The sequence below is a fragment of the Theropithecus gelada genome, chromosome 3 (assembly GCF_003255815.1).
Source record: "Theropithecus gelada isolate Dixy chromosome 3, Tgel_1.0, whole genome shotgun sequence".
In the NCBI taxonomy this organism is placed as follows: Eukaryota; Metazoa; Chordata; class Mammalia; order Primates; family Cercopithecidae; genus Theropithecus; species Theropithecus gelada.
In genome coordinates, this window is record NC_037670.1 from 129,861,012 (window position 1) to 129,885,319 (window position 24,308).

The 24,308-nt window shown below is 45.9% G+C and overlaps 1 protein-coding gene across 3 annotated transcripts in view; it reads right to left on the minus strand.

Moving 5' to 3' along the window:
- Positions 1–22,549, minus strand: part of PUS7 (pseudouridylate synthase 7) — a 68,901-nt gene extending 46,352 nt beyond the window's left edge. The window contains exons 1-5 of one of the 3 annotated variants that reach the window (XM_025381203.1): positions 22,343–22,549; positions 8,609–9,014; positions 6,049–6,133; positions 5,815–5,916; positions 2,003–2,147 (exon numbers count right to left, since the gene is read on the minus strand). In XM_025381203.1, coding sequence (XP_025236988.1) covers positions 2,003–2,147; positions 5,815–5,916; positions 6,049–6,133; positions 8,609–9,014; positions 22,343–22,463 — 859 coding nt within the window. In that variant the 5' untranslated portion in view covers positions 22,464–22,549. Of the gene's footprint in view, positions 1–2,002; positions 2,148–5,814; positions 5,917–6,048; positions 6,134–8,608; positions 9,039–22,342 lie in introns of all 3 variants that reach the window. The other 2 variants (XM_025381202.1, XM_025381201.1) reach the window with 2 other exon arrangements.
- Between the last annotated feature and the right edge of the window lie 1,759 nt (positions 22,550–24,308).

Consider the following 24,308-nt stretch of genomic DNA (forward strand, 5'->3'; position numbering starts at 1 on the left):
GGCTGCTCTGGTCTGAAAATGTTCTCCATCCTCTCACAAAACCTAGCATCCTAAGAAATGATTATTACTTCCAAGAAGCCACCTGTCAAAAAAAACAGTTTTTGCTTTTTCCAACCTGCTTCCTCACGACCACACCAAGCAGAGTAAGACCTTGCCTTGTCTTCCTGCCTTCATAATGGGCAGCACTGCTGACCAACGTGGGCTGTTTCTTGACAAAAAGTAACTCCCTAGCAGCCTTCCCAACTGGGTTCCCTGACAGAATGAGGACCAAGTGCCCCAAGGCATCGCTGTCTGTAGCAAGTCACCTCTCCTCTCCATCTAGAGTAATTACTACCTATACACTATCCTTGGGAGAACTGAACCAACAGTGGCTCAAACCACTTTCCACTGGGCGTACTCCTCTTTGAACAACCTTGGCTGAGAAAAGGCTGCTCCAGTGATATTTTACACCATGACCTAGACATTAAAGAAACATACAGCAACCACATCATTGTTTGTGAAGCAAAAAGTAACTGACAACTCATGCCCCAAGCAGTTCCAGGACACATCATCTGGCTTTTCTTTTCAGTGTTCACTGAAAACTGGCCTCTGATCCCCACCTCTTCCTCTGGAACTGCTTAGGTATCTCATTCTATAGCACTATCCAGACTTGCTGACTTGACTAGATTATTTCTTCAGGCACAGCTAAGCTTTTCTCCTGTTCTCTTTTTTGTTACACCCTCTCATTTCACTAGAAACACGGTTATAAGCAATTAAGGCTTCATCCATCACAGTATTAACTGTTGAATTAACCTAAAAGAATACTGACAGAGCCCTAATAAATAAACAGGTTTTTGTCATATGGTCTTAGAATTTTGCCCCAACATATATATCTGGGAATAACTGTTCATTAATACAGGTCACCACTGGTAGGAGAGGAGGGTAAGGAAGTAACTTTTTCTTGTTGTAATTTTCATTTAAATTTTATCTGTCAATTTGGTAGGTAAAAGAAAAAAATTACCTAATTTTCCTGAAAGGTTATATGCAAATAGAAACTTTTGTGGCTGTAGAAAACACAGATATTTATTAGAACATAAATATCGGTCACTCATTGGGAATATGCCCATTTCAAATGAATGACAGACGACAAAAGATGGGCTGAGACAAAAGGGTGTCTTTCTATATATTCCGTATTTTTTATGTGTGACTGAAGAAGATACAGTTGGAAAGCAAAAGCTCTTTCAATATAGGGGCCTGGCAAAAAATAAGCCTCTTTCAATATAGGGGCCTTGGCTGGGCGCGGTGGCTCACGCATGTAATCCTAGCACTTCGGGAGGCCAAGGTAGACAGATCACGAGGTCAGGAGATTGAGACCATCCTGGCTAACACAGTGAAATCCCGTCTCTACTAAAACTACAAAAAAATTTGCCAGGTGTGGTGGTGGGTGTCTGTAGTCCCAGCTACTAGGGAGGCTGAGGCAGGAGAATGGTGTGAGCCCGGGAGGTGGAGGTTGCAGTAAGCTGAGATCGTGTCACTGCACTCCAGCCTGGGGGACAGAGGGAGATTCTGTCTCCAAAAAAAAAAACACACAAATATATAGGGGCCTCGCAAAAAATGTGCCACTGGGATAGGTGACAAGCCTTTTTTTCTTCATCTGAAAGCTTTCTTTCCTCCACGAAGAACACAGAATGGGCAATAATGCTTCTATTTTCTTCTTGAATTGCCACTCAGTATGCTCTGCTCTTCAGGGAACATATCAAATTCCTAAGACTCTCAGGCACTACTATAATTTCAGCAAATCTTTACTCACATAGAAGACCTAATGCCCCTTGCCAGGCAGGCTGCTGGGCTGCGCTGGCATCTGAAGTGACAATACTCACCCTCTCTGAAGGAGGGACATGATCAATATTGTTCTCTGAGCAGCACTACAGTAGCCCTTGAACATGAACAGGCAAGGCTAACGAGGAGCCGGGCCTGCCGCTCACGGCTGCCTGGCAGGAAGAAGCCGCCCATAGACACCTACTTGCCAAAGCCTTTTTCCCAGCTGCGTGGTAGGCTACAATGTATTTCTTCCCCTCCCTATCCTCTGTTTTTGTCTCTAATCCTGGAAACAGAGATTTGATAGCCTGATGGATGACGGTTCTTTTCTCTTTGGTGTCCTCGATAACCTATTAAAAAAACAGATAGCAACACCACTAAGTTAACAAACATTAAATAGGGAAGTAATACAGTGAATTAGTAAAAACGCTGCTCACCTTATTAACTACTCAAAATAACAAAAGTGCCTGCGTACAATTTCAAAAATCTTTTATTTTTATTTTTTGACAGAGTCTTGCCTGTCGCTCAAGCTGGAGTGCAGTGGAGTGATCTCAGCTCACTGCAACCTCCGCCTCCTGGGTTCAAGGGATTCTCCTGCCTCAGCCTCCTGAGCAGCTGGGATTACAGGCATGTGACACCATGCCTGGCTAGTTTTTGTACTTTTAGTAGAGATGGGGTTTCACCATGTTGGCCAGGCCGGTCTCAAACTCCTGGCCTCAAGTGATCCATCTGTCTCGGCCTTCCAAAGTGCTGAGATTACAGGCGTGAGCCACCATGCCCAGCCTCAGAAATATTTCAGAGCTTCCCAATATTGCAAATCCTGGGAGCCTGTTGATGGAGCACATCCATCTGCCAGACACTGTACAAAGTACTTCAGTCATCATTTTATTTAACCTTTGTAATCTCTCCATCATAACACCATTATATCTATTTAGAAATGAGGAATTGTGTCTACGGCTATATAGCTGGAAGGTGGTAGAGCTGGATTTGAAATCCAGGCTGTCAAACCCAGGAGCCACCAACCCAGATGCTCCCTCTCAGGGTCTCTGCTGGACAGACACCTTAGGGCTCCTACGTGAAAATGCAGGCAAAGCTAGGCCTTTTGGTATGTCAGAAGCTCAGTCCTTAGAACAATCCAACCTACAGCTGCTTCCTATTGAATTCTATTCTAAATTATTTTATAATGAAGTTCTAGCACATGGGTTCACAGTAAAATCAACATGATATAAACGCACTAGTTACATGATATTTTCAGTTTGTGAGTGCATCTCATACTGAGACATTTTCCCTCTTTACTAAACATAACCATAAATGTGTGTATATATGCCTATTTTAAGAATCGAAAAAAAATTCACAAAGATTGATACTTACTATTTGCAATGCACAAATATTTTCTATTTTATTGTTATTATTATATATATTTTTTGAGACAGGGTCTGGCTCTGTCACCCAGGCTGGAGTGCAGTGATGCGACCTTGGCTCACTGCAACCTCTGCCTCCCAGGCTCAAGCCATCCTCCTATCTCAGCCTCTCCAGTAGCTGGGACTACAGGCATGTGCCTCCATGTCCAGCTAATTTTTTTTTTGAGAAGGAGTGTCGCTCTGTCGCCCAGGCTGGGGTGCAGTGGCCGGATCTCGGCTGCCTCCGGGGTTCATGCCATTCTCCTGCCTCAGCCTCCCGAGTAGCTGGGACTACAGGCGCCCGCCACCTTGCCTGGCTAGTTTTTCTGTATTTTTTAGTAGAGACGGGGTTTCATCGTGTTAGCCAGGATGGTCTTGATCTCCTGACCTCGTGATCCGCCCATCTTGGCCTCCCAAAGTGCTGGGATTACAGGCTTGAGCCACCACGCCCGGCCCCAGCGAATTTTTTTATGTTTTGTATAGATGGCGTTTCGCCATGTTGCCCAGGCTGGTCTCGATCTCCTGAATTCAAGCGATCTGCCCACCTCAGCTTCCCAAAGTGCCGGAATTCCACGCCTGAGCCACTGTGCCCAGCCCTTATTTTATTTCATTTTTTAAAAATGCTGGTTGAGATCCACTACTAAACTGATTTCATGACCCATTAATGGGTTGTAACTTGCAAGCTGAAAACATCGAGATACACTGCAACTGCTACTAGCTAAACTTGACGAAACTTTTTTTTTTTTTTTTTTTGAGACGGAGTTTCGCTCTTGTTACCCAGTCTGGAGTGCAATGGCACAATCTTGGCTCACTGAAACCTCCACCTCCTGGGTTCAAGTGATTCTCCTGCCTCAGCTTCCTGAGTAGCTGGGATTACAGGCACATGCCACCACGCCCGGATAATTTTTTGTATTTTTAGTAGAGATGGGGTCTCTCCATGTTGGTCAGGCTGATCTCGAACTCCTGACCTTAGCTGATACACCTGCCTCGGCCTCCCAAAGTGTTGGGATTACAGGCGTGAGCCACCGCGCCCAGCAACTTGATGATACTTCAAGAAAATAAAAAATGAAAAAAACCCACCAAACTACATTACAATTACAGGTAAATGACTTCTTCAGAGCAAAAAGTGAGTCTAGATCTGAAATTATTGATAGCAAGGAGAATGATAGTTTGTGTATATGAATACATGTTTAGACCTCAAAAACTCAGAAAGTCCTTCATCTTCATTTTACAAATGAGGAAACTTGCCCATAGTTTATGCCTTTTAAACATAAAGACTTTCAGTAGATGGGAAAACCTCAGTTTTTAAGACAATAGTAAATATTACCACATGTATACAAAAATACATATTATAAGCCTAAGATAAACCTCTGCATTGTTCAAGCAAAGGAAACCTGGACCATCCTTCTGGATTGCTCTAGAAATCTGCCAGGAATTTTCTTCTTGGCATTGCTAAAGGTTTTGTCTAAAGATTTTGTCAGTAACTGAAGATTTCTAACATTGCAATACCACACACTTTTGGAAAGCTCAGGTAGGGAGGGAGACAAGGGGCAGATAATGAATTCTGAAAAGCTGTAGTACACTTACTAAGTAGAAGTGATGGGAGGGGAAATTTCAGACAACCAAAAACCCCATAACATTAAAATGTAGTACAAAATTAATTTAACATAATTTTTTTTTTTTTTTTTTGATATGGAGTCTCACTCTGTCATCCAGGCTGGAGTGCAGCGGTATGATCTCCGCTCACTGCAACCTCTGTCTCCTAGGTTCAAATGATTCTCTTGCCTCACCCTCCCAAGTAGCTGGGACTACAGACCCGCGCTACCATGCCCGGCAATTTTTTGTATTTTTAGTAGAGATGGGGTTTTGCCATGTTGGCCAGGTTGGTCTCAAACTCCGGACCTCAAGTGACCCGCCCACCTTGGCCTCCCAAAGTGCTGGGATTACAAGTGTGAGTCACCGTGCCCAGCGAACAAAAGTTTTAACAACAACATTTACTATTCTATTTAGTAGCTGAGCTCTTCTTTTCTTCAAACAGCAGAATCGACCCTCGATGAGCAAATAAATGCTCCCCTACTTCCTTTCCCCATTTTTTCCCCTTCCCAGAGTCCCAACTGAGACCAAGAAGCTGTTGAAGCCAGAATCTGACCTGGGTGACACACCTGACAAGCAGCAAATGGTGGTCCTGTTACAAGAGACATGGTACCATTGTTACTCTGTGATTCTAAACAACATACGTTGTTGTTAATTTGTGGTCCCTAAATATTTTTTCAGAGATGGTGTTTCACTATGTTGTCCAGGCTAGTATTCAATTCCTGGGCTCAAATAAACCTCTGGCTTCAGCCTTCAGAGTAGCTAGGACTTCGGAGTAGCATGTAACACTGTACCCAAATAAAAATGTTTTTAAACAAAAATGTAACTCTTGGGGGGCTACAGTTTATCTGGGATACTAGTTATTTGCCCCAATAAAAAAAGTTTTTAGTGTAATACCCTTTAGATCCAATAGAGCAAAGTCACCCTTTGTTAACCATTGTAATTTTTTCCATAAACACTTAACATCCACCCAAAAAGCAACTAAAATCCTAAAAAATTTTTCATATATTTTTGCATTATTTACCTCTATGGCAACACTGGTTTCCTTATTTTTGAAGAGCTGGAGCTCTTCCAATCGCTGCTTTTCTTCAGCTGTCAAAACTGTAAATATGTCTTCTGAAGGGTCCTTTAAAAGAACCATGAGAACTCACAATGAATCATACACAGAATTCAAGTTTAGTAAAGCTCTAAATTTCTAAATCTCTAGGAAGTGCTATTTTTATACAGAAGGTGACATTTGCTAAAGAGCTACTTCTACCTCCTCATCCACTGGAATGGACAAGTCATTCAAATGGCTGATCCGTCCATCTTTTCCTATTTCATGAACAACGAAGTCGGAGTATCTGATGAAAAGAAAACATGAACTTTCAGATAATTAACATCCTGTTTTCTATTAATTTTAGGATAAACTTGATCAACGGTAAGCCTTACTATTGTGCAAAACAAGGAATTTTAAAAAAACTTCAGCCGGGCGCGGTGGCTCAAGCCTGTAATCCCAGCACTTTGGGAGGCTGAGACGGGCGGATCACGAGGTCAGGAGATCGAGACCATCCTGGCGAACACGGTGAAACCCCGTCTCTACTAAAAATACAAAAAACTAGCCGGGCGAGGTGACGGGCGCCTGTAGTCCCAGCTACTCGGGAGGCTGAGGCAGGAGAATGGTGTAAACCTGGGAGGCGGAGCTTGCAGTGAGCTGAGATCCCACCACTGCACTCCAGCCTGGGCGACAGAGCGACACTCCTTCTCAATAAACAAAAAAAAAAAAAAAAAACTTCAGTGCAAAATCACATGGAGTTATTTTTTCTGGGGTATGTTTTGTTTGTTTTGAGATGGAGTCTTGCTCTGTTGCCCAGGCTGGAGTGCAGTGGCTCGATCTCTGCTCATTGCAACCTCTGCGTCCTGGGTTCAAGTGATTCTCCTGCCTCAGCCTACCGACTAGCTGGGATTACCGGCAAGTGCCACCACGCCCAGCTAATTTCTATATTTTTAGTAGAAATGGGGTTTCACCATTTTGGCCAGGCTGGTCTCAAATTCCTGACCTCAACTGATCCTTCCGCCTTGGCCTCCCAAAGTGCTGGGATTATAGGCATGAATCATCACACCTGGCCTTTTCTGGTTTCTTAATGAATGCTGAACCATACCTTGGCTCAAGTTTTATACGAGAACTTAAAGAAAAGACCCTCTTAGCTTCTAGAATATTCTTCCAGAGAAATGCAAAAACAAAAGCTTATTAACATTACCCTATGACTATTCAGACAGTCCACACTACATTAAATTATAAAATATGGTGTATGGTTAATTCAATCAGAACCCAGTAAGCCTATCATGAACTAGCCTGAAGCTTACCTTTATGTTAAATATTTTATATGCATTATTCAAAATCCTCAACAACCCCAATGTGGTAATATGATCCATTTTTAAATTTTATTTTATTTTATTTATTTATTTTTATTTATTGATTTTTTAGATGGATTCTCGCTCTGTCGCCCAGGCTGGAGGGCAGTGGCAGGATCTTGGCTCACTGCAAGCTCCGCCTCCAGGGTTCATGCCATTCTCCTGCCTCAGCCTCCCGAGTAGCTGGGACTGCAGGCGCCTACCACCAAGCTCGGCTAATTTTTTGTATTTTTAGTAGAGACAGGGTTTCACTGTGTTAGCCAGGATGGTCTCGATCTCCTGACCTAGTGATCCACCTGCTCAGCCTCCCAAAGTGCTGGGATTACAGGCGTGAGCCACTGCGCCTGGCCCTATTTTTTTTTTTTTTTTTTTGAGACAGTCTTGCTTTGTTGCCCAGGCTGGAGTGCAGTGACTCAATTCAGCTCACTGCAACCTCCGCCTCCCGGGTTCAAGTGATTCTCCTGCCTTAGCCTACCAACTAGCTGGAGTTACAGGCGCGTGCCATCATGCCAGGCCAATTTTTGTACTATTAGTAAAGACGGGGTTTCGCCATGTTGGCCAGGCTGGTCTTGAACTCCTGACCTCAAGTGATCTGCCTGCCTCGGCCTCCCAAAGTGCTGGGCTTACAGGCGTTAGCCACCGTGCCTGGCCTGATCTATTTTTTAAATGAGGATGCTGAGGTTCAGAGAGGCTAAGTAACTATTAAGTAGCGAACTTCACACTGGGATCCACCTGGCCCCAAAGACTACCTTCTTCTATCATAGTTGTGGCACATTCAAATGAAAAAAGAGTTTAAGATTATAAAACAAACTCAGGAGAAAACCTGAAACCATTTAATGAATTTATTTATCTACTTATATATTTTTTGAGATGGAGTCTTGCTGTGTTGCCCAGGCTGGAACACAGTGGTATGATCTCAGCTCACTGCAACCTCCACCTCCCACCTCCAAGCAATTCTCTCGCCTCAGCCTCCCGAGTAGCTTGGACCACAGGTGCCCATCACCACGCCCAGCTAATTTTCATATTTTTAGTATAGATGTGGTTTCACCACGTTGACCAGGCTGGTCTCAAACTCTTGACCTCAAGTGATCCACCCGCCTTGGCCTCCCAAAATGCTGGGATAACAGGCGTGACCCACTGCGCCTTCATGAATGAATTTATTTGAAGCATGATTGTATCACTGCATGCCAGCCTGGGTGACAGAGCGAGACCCTCTCTCAAAAAAAGGGAAAAAATTAATTAATTAAAATTTTAAAATCCAAGGCTATTTATTCAGGTAGGTTTCCTTCATCCTATCCATTCCTTTTGACCAGCAGTATAAACAATCCTTGGAGACAGAAAGCTAAGAGGAAGAATATAAAGTTAATTTCTTTCTAAAGAAATCTAATACAATCAAAATAACTTTATATATAAACTAAATGTACCTTTCTTTTAAGATTCCCGAGAACCCTTGATGAGAACTCACAAACTTGGTGATGCCTACGTCAGCTTCAGTGAGTCCATGCTTCATCATGTCTGCAAAACTCTCTGATTCCTCCTCCTCGCACTCCTCTGAAAGTCCATCTTCCTCCTCCTCTTCCTCGTCTTCCAACTGAGCCTCAGAATTCTTTCCACCTTTCCCGGTACTGACAGTGTCAGGAGGCCCAGGCACGTCTTCACTGATGGACAGAAAGTCATTCTGTAGCCCAACTTGACCTTTGGTTAGACTGCATTCCGACAGCTTCTGTTTTTTTGTCTCCTCAGCTGGGACCCCGCTGTCATTATCTTCGACAACCAGGGCCCCACGTTTCAGCGACACACCAGTCATTTCTGTCATCTCCATCTTTAAGGCTCCAAGAAAACATTTAAGAAAACCTGTTAGGGAAGAGTAGAAAGTAACAATTACCTATATAAAAGCTGGTTTCAGGCCAGGCGCAGTGGCTCAAACCTGTAATCCCAGCACTTTGGGGGAGCTTAAGGCAGGCGGATCACTTGAGGTCACAAGTTCAAGACCAGCCTGGCCAACATGGTGAAATCTCAACTCTACTAAAAATTAGTTGGGTGTGGTGGTAGGCACCTATAGTCCCAGCTACTTGGGAGGCTGAGGCAGGGGAATCGCTTGAACCTGGGAGGCAGAGGTAGCAGTGAGTTGAGATCGTGTCACTTCACTCCAGCCTGGGTGACAAAGTGAGACACTGTCTTAAAAAAAAAAAAAAAGACAAAAGAAAAAGGAAAGAAGTTGGTTTCAGCAGATAAAGGCATAGTTGATGTTGTTCATAGGATCCTAAAAATCATTTATAGAAATAATTCTTCCTGATGTTAGCATATACTTTTTGTGGGACAGAAACTCGCCATAATACTTTCTGCATGGAATTTGACGGTGTGCATCACAAGCCTCAAAAATATGTATGCTGGGGCCAGGCACGGTGGCTCACACCTGTAATCCCAGTACTTTGGGAGGCTGAGGCGGGCGGATCACAAGGTCAAGATATCGAGACCATCCTGGCCAACATGGTGAAACCCCGTCTCTACTAAAAATACAGAAACTAGCTGGGTGTGGTGGCACCTGCCTGTAGTCCCAGCTACTTGCAGAAGAATCGCTTGAACCCAGGAGGAGGAGGTTGCAGCGAGCAGAGATCACACCATTGCACTCCAGCCTGGTGACAGAGGAAAACACCGTCTCAAAAAAGAAAAAAAAAAATGTATGCTCACCGGGCGTGGCGGCTTACGCCTGTAATCCCAGCCCTTTGGGAGGCCAAGGCAGGTAGATCACCTGAGATCAGAAGTTCAAGACCAGCCTGGTCAATATGGTGAAACTCCATCTCTACTAAATATAAAAAAATTAGCCAGGCATGGTGACGGGCACCTGTAATCCCACCTACTCAGGAGGCTGAGGCAGGAGAATCACTTGAACCCAGGAGGCAGAGGTTGCAGTGAGCTGAGATCGCGACACTGCGCTCCAGCTTGGCAACAAAAGCAAAACCTCATTCCAAAAAAATATATATATGTATGCTCTTTGACCCAGTAATACTACTTTTAGGGATTTATCTTAAGAAAATAATTAAGAAAATGCTTACAGTTTGAGCTCTAAGGATATTCATCTCCATACTTTTTTCCTTTTTTCAGTGACAAGGTCTGGCTCTTTCACCCAGTCTGGTGTGCAGTGGCATGATCACAGCTCACTGCAAACTCCAACTCCTGGGCTCAAGCAATCTTCCTGCCTCAGCCTCCCCAGCAGCTGGGACTACAGCAGCATGCCACCAAACCTGGCTAGTTTTTTAATTTTTATTTTTCTGTAAAGACTAGGTCTTGCTATTATTGCTCAGGCTGGTCTTGAACTCCTGGGCTCAAGCAATGCTCGCACTTCGGCCTCCCAAAGTATTGGGAATACAGGTGTGAGCCACCGTGCCTGGCCACAGTGCTTTTATATTAGCAAAACATTAAGAGCAACGAAGCTTGGGTACATAAACTGAACGATATGTAGCAACATTGACAAGAAACTGGGAAAGGTAGTTACCTCTAAGAGAGGGTCTAGAAGTGGTGGCTGGGGACAGAGGTGGGAAATATGCTGTTCTCACTCATTAACATACTTGTATCATTTGAAGCTTGTTTGATACATATGTATTATCCTTTCGAAAAACTGTTTAAATATTGTGGCCGGGAGCAGTGGCTCACGCCTGTAATCCCAACACTTCGGGAGGATTAGGCAGGCAGATCACCTGAGGTCGGGAGTTGGAGACCAGCCTGATCAACATGGAGAAACTGTCTCTACTAAAAATACAAAATTAGCCAGGCATGGTGGCACATGCCTGTAATCCCAGCTACTCAGGAGACTGAGGAAGGAGAATCACTTGAAACCAGGAGTGGAGGTTGTGGTGAGCCAAGATTGCGCCTTTGCACTCCAGCCTGGGCAACAAGAGCAAAACTGCATCTCAAAAAAAAATAGTAATAATAATAAAATAAAATATTGTATAACCACTCTTACTGACATGAAAGCCATACCTATGCCATACCACATTAAAAAAAGGAATGGGGAGGTTATAGAGATATACTTCTGCAAGATGAAAAGTTCTGGATAGTGATTGCCTAACAATGTGAATATACTTAACACTACTGAACTGTACACGTGGTTAAAATGGCAAATTTTAATTTTATTTTTGAGACAGGGTCTCACTCTGTTGCCCAGGCTTTAGAGCAGTGGCACGATCTCAGCTCACTGCAACCTCTACCTCCTGGGCTCAAGCGATCCTCCCACCTCAGCCTCCCGGGTAGCTGGGATCATAGGCATGTACCACCACGCCTGGCTAATTTCTGTAATTTTTGGTAGAGACAGGTTCACCATGTTGGCCAGGCTGCTCTCGAACTCCTGACCTCAAGTGACCTCCCGACACTGGGCTCCCAAAGTGCTGGGATTTTAGGCGTGAGCCACCACGTCTGGCCTAAGTTGATGCTCTTGGTAAAATAAGGATAAAAACTTTTTCTATGTTAATTATATACAAGATACTGAAGTTAACATACTGATGAACCTAGTAAACATATCCATAAATAATACAAATGAGCAGAAAATAAATACGTTATTTCTCCAAGGCATGGTAAACAAGAAAGCCACCTATATAAGCTTCTACAGAAAAATAATAATGATGATTAACAAAATTTTAAGAATCCATATTTGATCTTAACCCTGTTGTCTAAACTCAAGGACAAAAAGAAAAATCATAAAACAAGTACATTCAAACAGTAAAAGCAAAAAAGGATTATGATGGGAGGGTAAGTGAGCTAGGACTGCAGGGACAGTGTGCTTGCATGGCTCACAGGTGTCAAGGAGCCCCTAAAATAGTTCAGGAAGTGGCCAAGAAGATGGACAAGGAAGATAAGTCTTTCAAATAGAATAAAAGAGGAGTAGAAGAAACTCCCTGGGCTAAAAGCGACAGGGAAGGGCCCCCTGGTCACAGGTGGTATTAAGAAATCCAGCAAAAAGCCAGCTGTTCCTTGTATTTGAGGCGAAGGTGACCCTTGGTTCCATTCCTTTTTTTTTTTTGAGATGGAGTCTCACTCTGTCACCTAGGCCTGCAGTGCAGTGGCGCAGTCTTTGGCTCAACTGCAACCTCCGCCTCCCAAGTTCAAGAGATTCTCCTGCCTCAGCCTCCCTAATAGGTGGTATTACAGGCGTCCGCCACTATGCCCAGCTAATTTTTTGTATTTTTAGTAGAGACGGGGTTTCACCATGTTGGCCAGACTGGTCTCGGCCTCCCAAAGTGCTGAGATTACAGGCATGAGCCAGTGCGCCTGGTCCCATTCCTGTTTAAACATCTGTATTCCCTGCCATAACATCTTTTGCCACCTATAGCTAGTTGAAGTACGGTCTTGGAGCCTGTTGTACACTTAAGAATAAATTTTCATTAAAAAAAAAAAAGTGGTTGGGCACTGTGGCTCAGGCCAGGCACGGTGGCTCACGCCTGAAATCTCAGCACTTTGGGAGGTTGAGGTGGGTGGATCACCTGAGTTCAGAAGTTCGAGACCAGATTGGCCAACACGGTGAAACCCCTCTCTACTAAAAAATACAAAAATTAGCTGGGTGTGAGGGCACACACCTGTAATCTCAGCTGCTTGGGAGGATGAGGCAGGAGAATCATTTGAACCCAGGAGACAGAGGTTGCACTGAGTCAAGATCATGCTACTGTGCTCCAGCCTAGGCGACAGAGTGAGTCTCCATCTCAAACAAAACAAAGTATCATGACAGCTACAAAAAATAGGAGAGAAGGGATTGAAAAAAATATCAGTTAAAACAATTTCTGGTGGCCAGGTACAGTGGCTCATGCCTGTAATCCCAGCATTTTGGGAGGCTGAGGCGGGTGGATCACAAGGTCAGGAGTTTGAGACCAGCCTGACCAACATGGTAAAACCCTGTCTCCACCAAAAATACAAAAAATTAGCCAGGCATGGTGGCACACGCCTATAATCCCAGCTACTCAGGAGGCTGAGGCAGGAGAATCACTTGAACCTGGGAGGCGGAGGTTGCAGTGAGTCAAGACTGCACCGTTGGTCGGGCGTGGTGGCTCAAGCCTGTAATCCCAGCACTTTGGGAGGCCGAGACGGGCGGATCACAAGGTCAGGAGATCGAGACCATCCTGGCGAACACAGTGAAACCCTGTCTCTACTAAAAAAATACAAAAAACTAGCCGGGCAAGGTGGCGGGCGCCTGTAGTCCCAGCTACTTGGGAGGCTGAGGCAGGAGAATGGCGTAAACCCGGGAGGCAGGGCTTGCAGTGAGCTGAGATCCAGCCACAGCACTCCAGCCTGGGCGACAGAGCAAGACTCCGTCTCAACAAAAAAATTAAAAAAAAAAAAAAAAAGACTGCACCGCTGCACTCCAACCTCGGTGACACAGGGAGACTCCGTCTCAAAAAAAAAAAAAAAATTTCCTTTGAAAGACAAGAAATTAAATACAGAAAATGGAAGAAACTGAAACTGGAATAGAAGTAGACCCCAACTGTAGTTACAGAAAAGTATACTTAATTTAAAGAAGAAAGCACTTATTCTTTGTCCTGAACAGGTGTAGTTAAAAAAAGAATGCTGGTTTATGAAATGCTGATACGATTTCACTCTCACCTTACAGCAACAAAACTACCCTCAGAAGTTTTGTACAAGTGAAGGAGACAAAAATGGACCAGGGCTTACACAAGGACCAGGAGAACACGCTGAACACAAAACCTAACCAAAGACTACAACGCCTGGGTCAAATTTTGTGGCGTGAGGAAGAGGAAGGAAAAGCAGGAGAAGGGCATTTGGGGTCACAGGTACAGCATGTGCAAAGGTATGGGGGTGTGAAAGCTCACAGAGTGCTGGAAGAGCAAAAGAACTCATCACCCACTGTGGGGGTTAGACATACAAAGAGAGTCTGGGGTTACAGCTCGGGAGGGGGTGGAGGCCACAAGAGGCTACAAGGAGGAAGTACATCCTGAAAACCAGACCAGCACTGGATTTGTAATTTACTAAGATTCTGTGGCACCCCTTTGAAGAGAAACTGGGGTTAGGCAGTAAGACCAGGTAAGAGGGTACAGCTGTAATCTAGGCAAGAAATTAATATAATCTGATCTAAGGCTGAAGCAAGGGAGATAGAAAAAGGCAACTTTCAAGAACATTTAGGAAGTAGTAGCACGGACAGGAGAAGGTGACAATGGGGGAGGAAAAGACTTCAGGATGACTCGAGTGTCCATCCTTGGGGACAGTGGTGGTCTTCTGATATGAGGGCCCCAGAAAGAAGAGCAGGCGTTGGAATATGAGCCCACCCATAGTCCTGTGGTGTCGCAGGTACCTGGGGAGACATCCCAGTGGAGATGACCTGTGGGCACTCATCACACTGTGTCACACACGCCCTTACCAAAAACCTGCAATGGCTCCCCAAAGACCACACAAACTTCCCAGCTGGCATCACAGCTCTACCAGGAGATCCTGATGCCCTTCCAGAGGCCAGAACTCTCAGCAAGGAAGAAAGAGTGGCCAATAACAGCCATTCACACAGCTTGGCACAGGGAATTCACAGTCAGCAAAATATTCACCTCCTTCCCTTATGCAGAAAAAACATCAGGCCTCCCCCTCTCAACAATCTTGGAGCCAGATCTAGGTTTTGCCATTTACTAAGTGGGTGACTTAACCTCTCGAAGCCTGTTTCTTTCTCTGTGAAAGTAAAACATGATGACTTGGCCAAAGGTCTGTAATAGCTCCTCTTATTCAACTGTTAGTCCTTAATAGTTATTATGGATGATTTACACAGCAGAACTGTATTGTTGTGTCCAGAGAAGTTTAAAAAAAGAAAAAAAGCGGGCCGGGCGCAGTGGTTCACGCCTGTAATCCCAGCACTTTGGGAGGCCAAGGCAGGTGGATCACCTGAGGTCAAGAGTTTGAGACCCGCCTGCCCAACAAGATGAAACCTCATCTCTACTAAAAATACAAAAATTAGCTGGGCGTGGTGGCAGGTGCCTGTAACCCCAGCTACCCATCGCACTCTAGCCTGGGGGATGAGAGCGAGACTTCATCTTAAAAAGAAAAACAAAAACTTCTGTTTCTTGTTTGCTGGGCTAATAATTAAACATGGTTCTCTCTTTGAAGTACCATTGAATTTTAAGAGATCCTCAAACACTGCCAATGGCACCAAATAAACAGTATGAACATAAACAGAATCTGGCCGGGTGCGGTGGCTCACGCCTGTAATCCCAGCACTCTGGAGGCCGAGGCAGGCGGATCACAAGGTCAGGAGATCGAGACCATCCTGGCTAACACAGTGAAACCCCCTCTCTATTAAAAATACAAAACATTAGTCGGGCTCGATGACGGGCGCCCGTAGTCCCAGCTACTCCGGAGGCTGAGGCAGGAGAACAGCGTGAACCTGGGAGGCAGAGGTTGCAGTGAGCCAAGATGGTGCCACTGCACTCCAGCCTGGGCAACAGAGCGAGACTCCGTCTCAAAAAAAAAAAAAAAAAGAAAGAAAAAAGAAACAGAATCTAAAAGCTGTAGGAATCCCCAAAACAGTTTTTAAGCCTTGAGAGAGACGTGACCATTATCTGAGTCACATATGGTTACCATTTCTGTTTCTCAGATTACAGATTGGCTCACTTTCATTTTTCCTGTTCTATACAACGACTAAAAATTCTTAATTAACGACCCTTATTAGAGAGGAACTTTCCCTTTGGTGTCCTGCTTATGCTCAAACCATATGACAGAAAACCCATAACTATTACACCTTCCCCAATGTACTCTCCCCAAAAAGAAACACTGCCTATAACCAATCAAATTGCAGTAACTACGTGCCAACCCTGTATGAAAAATGTTGTAATCCTGCTAAAAACTCCTGTCTCTGCCTATACAAAACCAAAACTTCCCTACTTCAGAACTTTGACTCTATTACTTTAGAACTGGTGTTTCCAGGTGGGACATCCTCAAACTGTGCACTTGAAAAATTTCCCTTTATACTAGATTCTGACGCTTTTAATTATTTTAGGTTGACAACAGGCCTTTAATTGCCAGTCTTTTTCTTGATATTTGTGGACATGTGTCTGATCTCTTTTTCTTGACATATCTAACTGCAAAGACAAGATCATTAACTAAACTCACTTTTAAATTTCAAATGAAATTACATTTTTCATTAAGTCAATGGCCCTACCACAGACAAATTAATTTTTTTTGACACAGAGTCTTGCTGTTGCCCAGGCTGGAGTGCAGTGGCACAATTTCAGCTCACTGCAACCGCCAACTCCTGAGTTCAAGCAACTTTCACACCTCAGCCTCCTGAGTAGCTGGGCCCGGCTAACTATTTTATTTTATTTTTATTTATCTATTTATTGAGACAGGGTCTCATTCTGTCGCCCAGGCTGGAGTGCAGTGGCGTGCTCTCGGCTCACTGCAACCTCCACTTCCTGGGTTCAAACGATTCTCCTGCCTCAGCCTCCTGAGTAGCTGGGATTACAGGCGCCTGCCACCAAGCCAATTTTTTGTATTTTCAGTAGAGACGGGGTTTCACCACGTTGGTCAGGCTAGTCTGAAACTCCTGACCTGGTGATCCGCCCACCTCAGCCTCGTAAAGTGCTGGGATTACAGGTGTGAGCCACCGCACCTGGCCTAATTTTTGTATTTTTAGTCAAGACAAGGTTTTACCAGGTTGGCCAGGCTGGTCTCAAACTCCTGCTCTCAAGTGATCCACCCACCCTGGCCTCCCAAAGTGCTGGGATTACAGGCGTGAGCCACCATGACCAGCCCAAATTAATTATTAAAGCATACCTAGTACCAATGATTTTTAAATCACTTAATATATATTTTTCTAGGTTCTATCCTATAGGCCTAAAAGCTGAGAGCATATTTACTAGAAGAACTTTTCAAAGTTCTGGACTAGGAAAGGCAAAACTCAAACTACTGTCATTTTCGTAAGCAGGAACTACATGAAAGGGAAGCTGAAATGGAATATAACTGTGTTTTTTTTTTTTTTTTTTTCTGAGACAGAGTTTTGCTCTTGTTGCCCAAGCTGGAGTGCAATGGCGCGATCTCAGCTCACAGCAACCTCTGCCTCCCGGGTTCAAGTGGTTCTCCTGCCTCAGCTTCCCATGTAGCTGGGATTACAGGTGCCCACCACCACATCCAGCTAATTTTTGTATTTTTAGTAGAGACAGGGTTTCACCATGTTGGTCAGGCTAGTCTTGAACTCCTGATCTCAGGTGATCCATCCATCTCGATCTCCCAAAGTGCTGGGCTTACAGGAGTGAGCCACTGCGCCCGGCCTAGAATATAATTTTTAAATTGAGGGTTGGAGAGAGGAGAGAGAGAGGATCTTATGAACACAGAAGAGGTCTGAGAGAATTAAATTGGAAAGATAAAACAATCCTGACTACCCCGAGGTGAGAGGTCCAAGGAAATCAGTTTTGCAGTCAGGAAAGCCCAAGCATTCTACCTTGAATGAAGACGTAAAGTTACTACATGTGAAAAGGGGGGGAGAGGGCAGTTTTATGAGTTTTTTTTGACATATTTAAAAGAAAAAATTGTAAGAAAATATGCTGCACAAATACACTATCCATGAGAGTAATGATGGTATCTTAACAGTCAAGTAAAACTCCATAGATCAAAAGCCTGATGCTACAACCAGGAAGAGAATGAACTCCTCTGATACCTTCCCCAAGACTTAAAATCCTTGACATTTCTTTTTTTCTTTTTTTTTTTTTTTTGAGATGGAGTCTCTGCTACCTAGGCTGGAGTGCAGTGGTGTGATCTCTGCTCACTGCAACCTCCGCCTCCTGGGTTCAAGTGATCCTCCCGCCTCAGCCTCCGAAGTAGCTGGGAGTACAGGCATGTGCCACCACGCCTGGCTAATTTTTGTATTTTTAGTAGAGATAGGGTTTCTATCATGTTGGCCAGGCTGGTCTTGAACTCCTGACCTCAGGTGATCTGCCCGCCTAGACCTCCCAAAGTGCTGGGATCACAGGCACGAGCCACCACACCCGGCCAATCCTTCACATTTCTTTGGAGGCAATGCTAAAATAATGTTTTTTTGTTTCCTCTGTACTCCAAATGAGACAAGTGAGAATACAAATAGTATAATTTTAACAATATTTTAAAATGCTTTTCATTAAAATACTAGATTCACCAACTAAGCTTTAAAAAGTACTCTTAGCTGGGCATGTGTGCATGTAGTCCCAGCTAACAGGGCGGTTGAGGCAGGAGGATTGTGTGAGACCAGTTTAAGGCTGTAGTAAGTTATGATCACACCACTGCATTCCAGTCTGGGCAACAGAGGGAGACCTCATCTCTGAAAAAAATGCAGGCAGGCAGGTGGCTTGAGACCAAGAATTTGAGACCAGCACGGACAACATAGTGTGACCCTGTCTCTGCAAAAAATTAAAAAATTAGCCAGGCAGCCGGGTGCGGTGTCTCACGCCTGTAATCCCAGCGCTTTGGGAGGTTAAGATGGGCATATCACAAGGTCAAGAATTCAAGACCAGCCTGGCCAGCATGGAGAAACCCCATCTCTACTAAAAATACAAAAATCAGCCAGGCATGGTGGTGCGCCCCTGTAATCCCAGCTACTCCGGAGGCTGAGACAGCAGAATCACCCGAACTGGGGAGGTGGAGGTTGCAGTGAGTCAAGATCGTGCCACTGCACTCCAGCCTGGGTGACAGAGGGAGATTCTGTCTCAAAAAATAAATAAATAAAAATAAGCTGGGCAAGGTGGCATGCACCTGTAGTCCCAGTTACTTGCGACGCTGAGGTGGGAGGATCCATTGTGCCCAGGAGGTCCAGGCTGCAGTAAGCTGCGATGGTGCCACCACACTTTAGCCTGGATGACAGAGAGACCCTGTCTCAAAAAATAAATAAATAAAATCCTCTACACCTATAACAAAAATTAAGTTTAGTATTTTCAAAATTTTAATATAACACTAACAACAGTCTCTTGTATGCTTGTTTATTTATTTATTTTCGAGACAGGGTCTCACTCTGTTACCCAGGCTGGAGTGCAGTGGTATGATCTTGGCTCAATGCAGCCTCGACCTCCCAGCTCAAGTGATCCTCCCACTTCAGCCACCCAAGTAACTGGGACTATAGGCATGTGCCACCACGCCTAGTTAATTTGTGTATTTTTTGTAGAGACAAGGTTTTGCCATGTTGCCCACTGGTCTCAAACTCCTAAGCTCAAGCGATCCACCTGCCTCAGCTGGGATTACAGATGTGCACCACTGCCCAGGTCAAACAGTCCCTTATTAATTATTCCAAAAAAAAAAATCAGAAAAACAGCCATTAGTCTTTTTTTATTATTATTTATTTATTTATTTATTTATTTTTTGAGATGCAGTCTCACTCTGTTGCCCAGGCTGGAGTGCAGTGGCGCAATCTCGGCTCACTACAGCCTCTGCCTCTCGGGTACACAAGATTCTTCTGCCTTAGCCTCCTGAGTAGCTGGGATTACAGGCACCCGCCACTAAGCCAGGATAATTTTTTGTATTTTTAGTAGAGATGGGGTTTCACCGTGTTAGCCAGGATTGTCTCGAACTCCTGACCTCGTGATTCACCTGCCTCAGTCTCCCAAAGTGCTGGGATTACAGGCCTGAGCCACTGCACCCAGCCTACAAAAACAGCCATTAGTCTTAATTCTATCATATTATCTTTGAAAACCATCCACAACTTTCATTTTCTAAATACATCTTTCCTCCATCCCCTGCAAATTATCAGTAATCTCTATAGCTCTCACAATAGTGAGTATTTTCTTTAGGGCCAGAGCACAGAGAACACACTAATTTTTTTTTTTGGAGACAGAGTTTTCCTCTGTCGCCCAGGCAGGAGTGCAGTGGTGCAGTCTTGGCTCACTGCAATCTCCGCTTCCAGGGTTCCAGCAATTCTCCTATCTCAGCCTCCTGAGTAGCTGGGATTACAGGCGTGGGCTAAAATTACCACATCCAGCTAATTTTTGTATTTTTAGTAGAGAGGGGGTTTCACCATGTTGGCCAGGATGGTCTCGAACTTCTGACCTGACCTCAAACAAGTTGCCAGCCTCGGCCTCCCAGAGTGCTGGGATTACCGGCATGATGTCACCGGGCCTGGCAGACACATTGCATTCTAATATGCAAAATCATTAAGTGTATGAGGGTCATTCATTCTGCAAATATTTACTGAGCAAGTGTCCTATGTGTCTGGCATTGTTGTAGGCACTGGAGGAAAAGGGTAAATTTCCTGTCCTCACGGAGCTTACAATGCATTTGAAAATAAATCTGGGAACAAAATAAAATTAATCTCAGGACATGCAAGCTCCAAAGAATTAAAGCAGGGTAAGGGGCTGAGTGTAAAAGGGGTGCTCTTCAGTGATGTCTCGTCTAAGGAGGAGACTTCTGAGCAAAGACAAGGAAGAACCAGACAGGAAAAGATGTGTGTGAGGAGAGCTCCAAGCAGCCCAAACAGTACATGTAAAGGACCAGAAACCGGAGCAAACTTAGTCGACAGTATGACCAGTTGGATTGTTCTCTTCCTTTCCTAGGCAAGCAAAAATGCTGTTTCATTAATATAGTACATGCATGCCCCTGCCTCTATCAAAAGACACGTTTAAGGCCGGGTGTGGTGGCACACTGTAATCCCAGCACTTCGGGAGGCTGGGCCGGATGGTTCACCTGAAGTCTTAACTTCAAGACCTGCTTGGCCAACATAGTGAAACCCCATCTCTACTAAAAATGCAAACACTAGCTGGACGTGGTGACATGCACGTGTAATCCCAGCTACTCCGGAGGCTGAGGCAGGAGAATCGCTTGAACCTAGGAGGCAGAGGTTGCAGTGAGCCAAGATCGCGCCATTGCACTCCAGCCTGGGTGATGGAATGAGACTCTGTCTAAAAAAATAAATCAATAAAGAAATGTTCAAGGCCGAGTGTGGTGGCTCAAGCCTATAATTCCAGCACTTTGGGAGGTCAAAGCAGGAGGATTGCTTAAGGCCAGAGTTTGAGGCCAGGCTGGGCAACACAGCGAGACCCTGTGTGTTGGCACACACCTATAGTCCCAGCTACTTGGGAAGCTGAGGTGGGAGGACTGCTCGAGCCCAGGAGTTCAAAGCTGCAGTGAGATATGATCACGCTACTGCACTCTTGCCGGGGCAACAAGAGCAAAACTCTGTCTCAAAAAAATGAAAAAATAAAAATAAAAAAACCAAAAACATGTTCACAAAGAGTTGTTAAGTACGTACTGTTGGCTACTTTCCAACGTTTGAAAATAATAATTGCCTAACCATCCCCTTTTCAATGGTGGTGTAGTCTGATTTTCGACAGATTCCCTCAATAGTCAAGGGACCCCCAGACCAATGGGGCATAGTCATTTAATAGATGATTAGAGGCTTGGGGATGGGGCGGAGGAGGGGTGCGGGGAACCTTAGTAACCCTTTATTTTTGGAATGGAAAAAAAAAGTGGTCTGATGGGATCAAATATTTGAAAACCTAAAGTCTTTGCCAACCCTACTCGGCAGGCAACGAAGATGTGCTTATAAACCCCTCTGCGCAGGGTTCACGAGGAGGACTCGAGTTTCAGCTTGCACAGCAGCACCTCCAACCATTCGTTAAGCATTCACCCAGCTTGAGGGCTGGCGAAAGCACTCTGCAGCCGGCTCACTCCCACTCTGGGAAATGCATACAAAGCAGGCAGTCCCCAGAGCCCGCGTGGCGCCTAGTAGGCTCCCAGTGAGCGGCGACGCAGGACACAGGGGTGGAACACGTGGGCTGGACCCACAGAAGGCAGACGCGGCGAACCAATGGCACCGTGAAGGGCTTCGGGGCCAGTTTTCTGACGGAGGAACAAGAGTTTAGGGGGCGTCCCGGGCAAAGAAAGGGAGGAGTGGGAAGGGGGCCCCCAGCTGATAGCGCCGCGTGGGGAGGAGGGGAGCGCGCGGGCGCGGCGCCTCCGGACGACCGGCCGGGCACAGGGTGGAAGGCAGAGGGAAGTGGGGAGCGGAGAGCGGCGCCTGCACCGCCGAAGCGCAGGACCCGCCAGGTTCCAACCGTGCTCCCGCGGACGCGATCCATAATGGAGGCGCCGCGGGCTCCTACCACTGCGGGGCCGCCTTCCCAGTCCGCACTGCCTCTTGGGGCGGGGCACTGGGGCTGGGGCCCGGGCCGGGCCAAGGAGCTGGCCGAGGAGCCCTAGCGGCCGCGGGGAGGCCGCGCACTTACCCAGAGCCTGGGAGCGCGAGCGCGGCGTGGGCCGGACGGCGACGTAGCCAGCGCTCTGGCCGGGGCGCAGGAAGGCGGCGAAGGCCACTCGCAGGAGCCAGCGACTAGGGCGACCAGGCATAGGCAGCACGTTCGGCGACTCGGATCATATGCGCTCTAGCCGACTCACCGGCGGCCGGGCTCGCACACGTGCGGCGCAGGGACGCGCCGCGGCCCGGCTGGACCCGCCCCGGGGGCGGAGTCCGCTCCCCGTCGCCGGCCCCGCCCCCGGCCCGCCGCCTCGGAGCGGCCTGCTAGCCACCGAGCACCCCAACGCAGACGCCCAGCCTGCGCGCGCTGACCCCGGACCTCCCTCGCGACCGCGCCTTAGTCGCACCTGCCGCAGAGAGCGATTTCACCAAGCATCTAATAGTACTTTACATCTTTAGGAAGTCTAAGGCAGCGATTGCCTCCTTTGGGGTTATATTCTAAGAAGTGTTTCCTCCACATAGTTGTGGCCTTTTCATGTTGCACCGACCACGCAGTTAACAATTATGAAAAGAGAATCACTTTAGGGACTAAGTATTGTTCTACATTTGATCCTGGGAATGTAGTGCATCTAAAAGCACCATCTTCCTACTTCTTACCATTCTGGCTTGATGGTTCCCGATAGGATCTGCTTCAAGAAACCGGATCATAGGTTTTTTTTGTTTTGTTTTGGTTTGGTTTTGACAGAGTCTCGCTCTGTCGCACAGGCTGGAGTGCGGTGGCACGAACACAGTTCACTGCAGTCTCGACCTCCCAGGCTCAAGCAATCCTCCCACTTCAGTATCCCAAGTAGCTGGGACTACAGGTGCATCCCACTACACCCAGGCTAATTTTTTGGGGGGTGGGGGGTAGAGACAAGGTTTCACTATGTTGCCCAGGCTCTAATAGTTTTTCTTTGTTTGTTTGTTTGTTGTCTGAGATGGAGTCTTGCTCTGTCGCCCAGGCTGGAGTGCATGCAATGGCACAATCGTGGCTCACCGCAACTTCCGCCTCCCGGGTTCAAGCGATTCTCCTGCCTCAGCCTCCCGAGTAGCTGGGATTACTGGTGCGTACCACCACGCCCGGCTAATTTTTTATATTTTTAGTAGAGACGGGGTTTCACTATGTTGGCCAGGCTGGTCTCGAGCTCCTGACTTTGTGATCTGCCCGCCTCAGCCTCCCAAAGTGCTGGGATTACAGGCCTGAGCCACCGCGCCCGGCCTCTAATAGTTTTTTGTTTGGTTTGGTTTGGTTTGGTTTGGTTTGGTTTGGTTTGATTTGGTTTGAGAGAGAGTCTCACCTGTTGCAGTGTTCAAGCAATTCTCCTGCATCAGCCTCCCGAGTAGCTGGGCCCACAAGCGCTTGACATCATGCCAGGCTAATTTTTTTGATGGGGTTTTGCCTGTTGGCCTGGAACTCCTGATCTCAAGTGATTTGCCTGCCTAGGCCTCTCAAAGTGCTGAGATTATAGGCATGAGCCACCACCCCCTGCCCAATTTGTTTTTGTTTTTTTGTTTTTTTACACAGTGAAATATACTATTACCAGCCGGGCACAGTGGCTCAGGCCTGTAATCCCAGCACTTTGGGAGGCTGAGGTGGGCAGATCACGAGGTCAGGAGTTCAAGACCAGCCTGGCCAACATGGTGAAACCCCCATCTCTACTAAAAATACAAAAATTAGCCGGGTGTGGTGGTGGACGCCTGTAATCCCAGTTACTTGGGAGGCTGAGGTAGACAATCGCTTGAACCCAGGAGGCAGAGGTTGCGGTGAGCCAAGATCATGCCATTGCACTCCAACCTGGGTGACAGAGCAAGACTCTGTCTCAAAAAAAAAAAAAAAAAAAAGACCAAGATGTCTTTCAGTAGCTGAATAAACTGTGCTATATCCAAACAATGGAATATTTTTTGGTGTCAAAAAGAAATGATCCTAGCAAGCCATGAAAAGACATGGAGGAAACTTA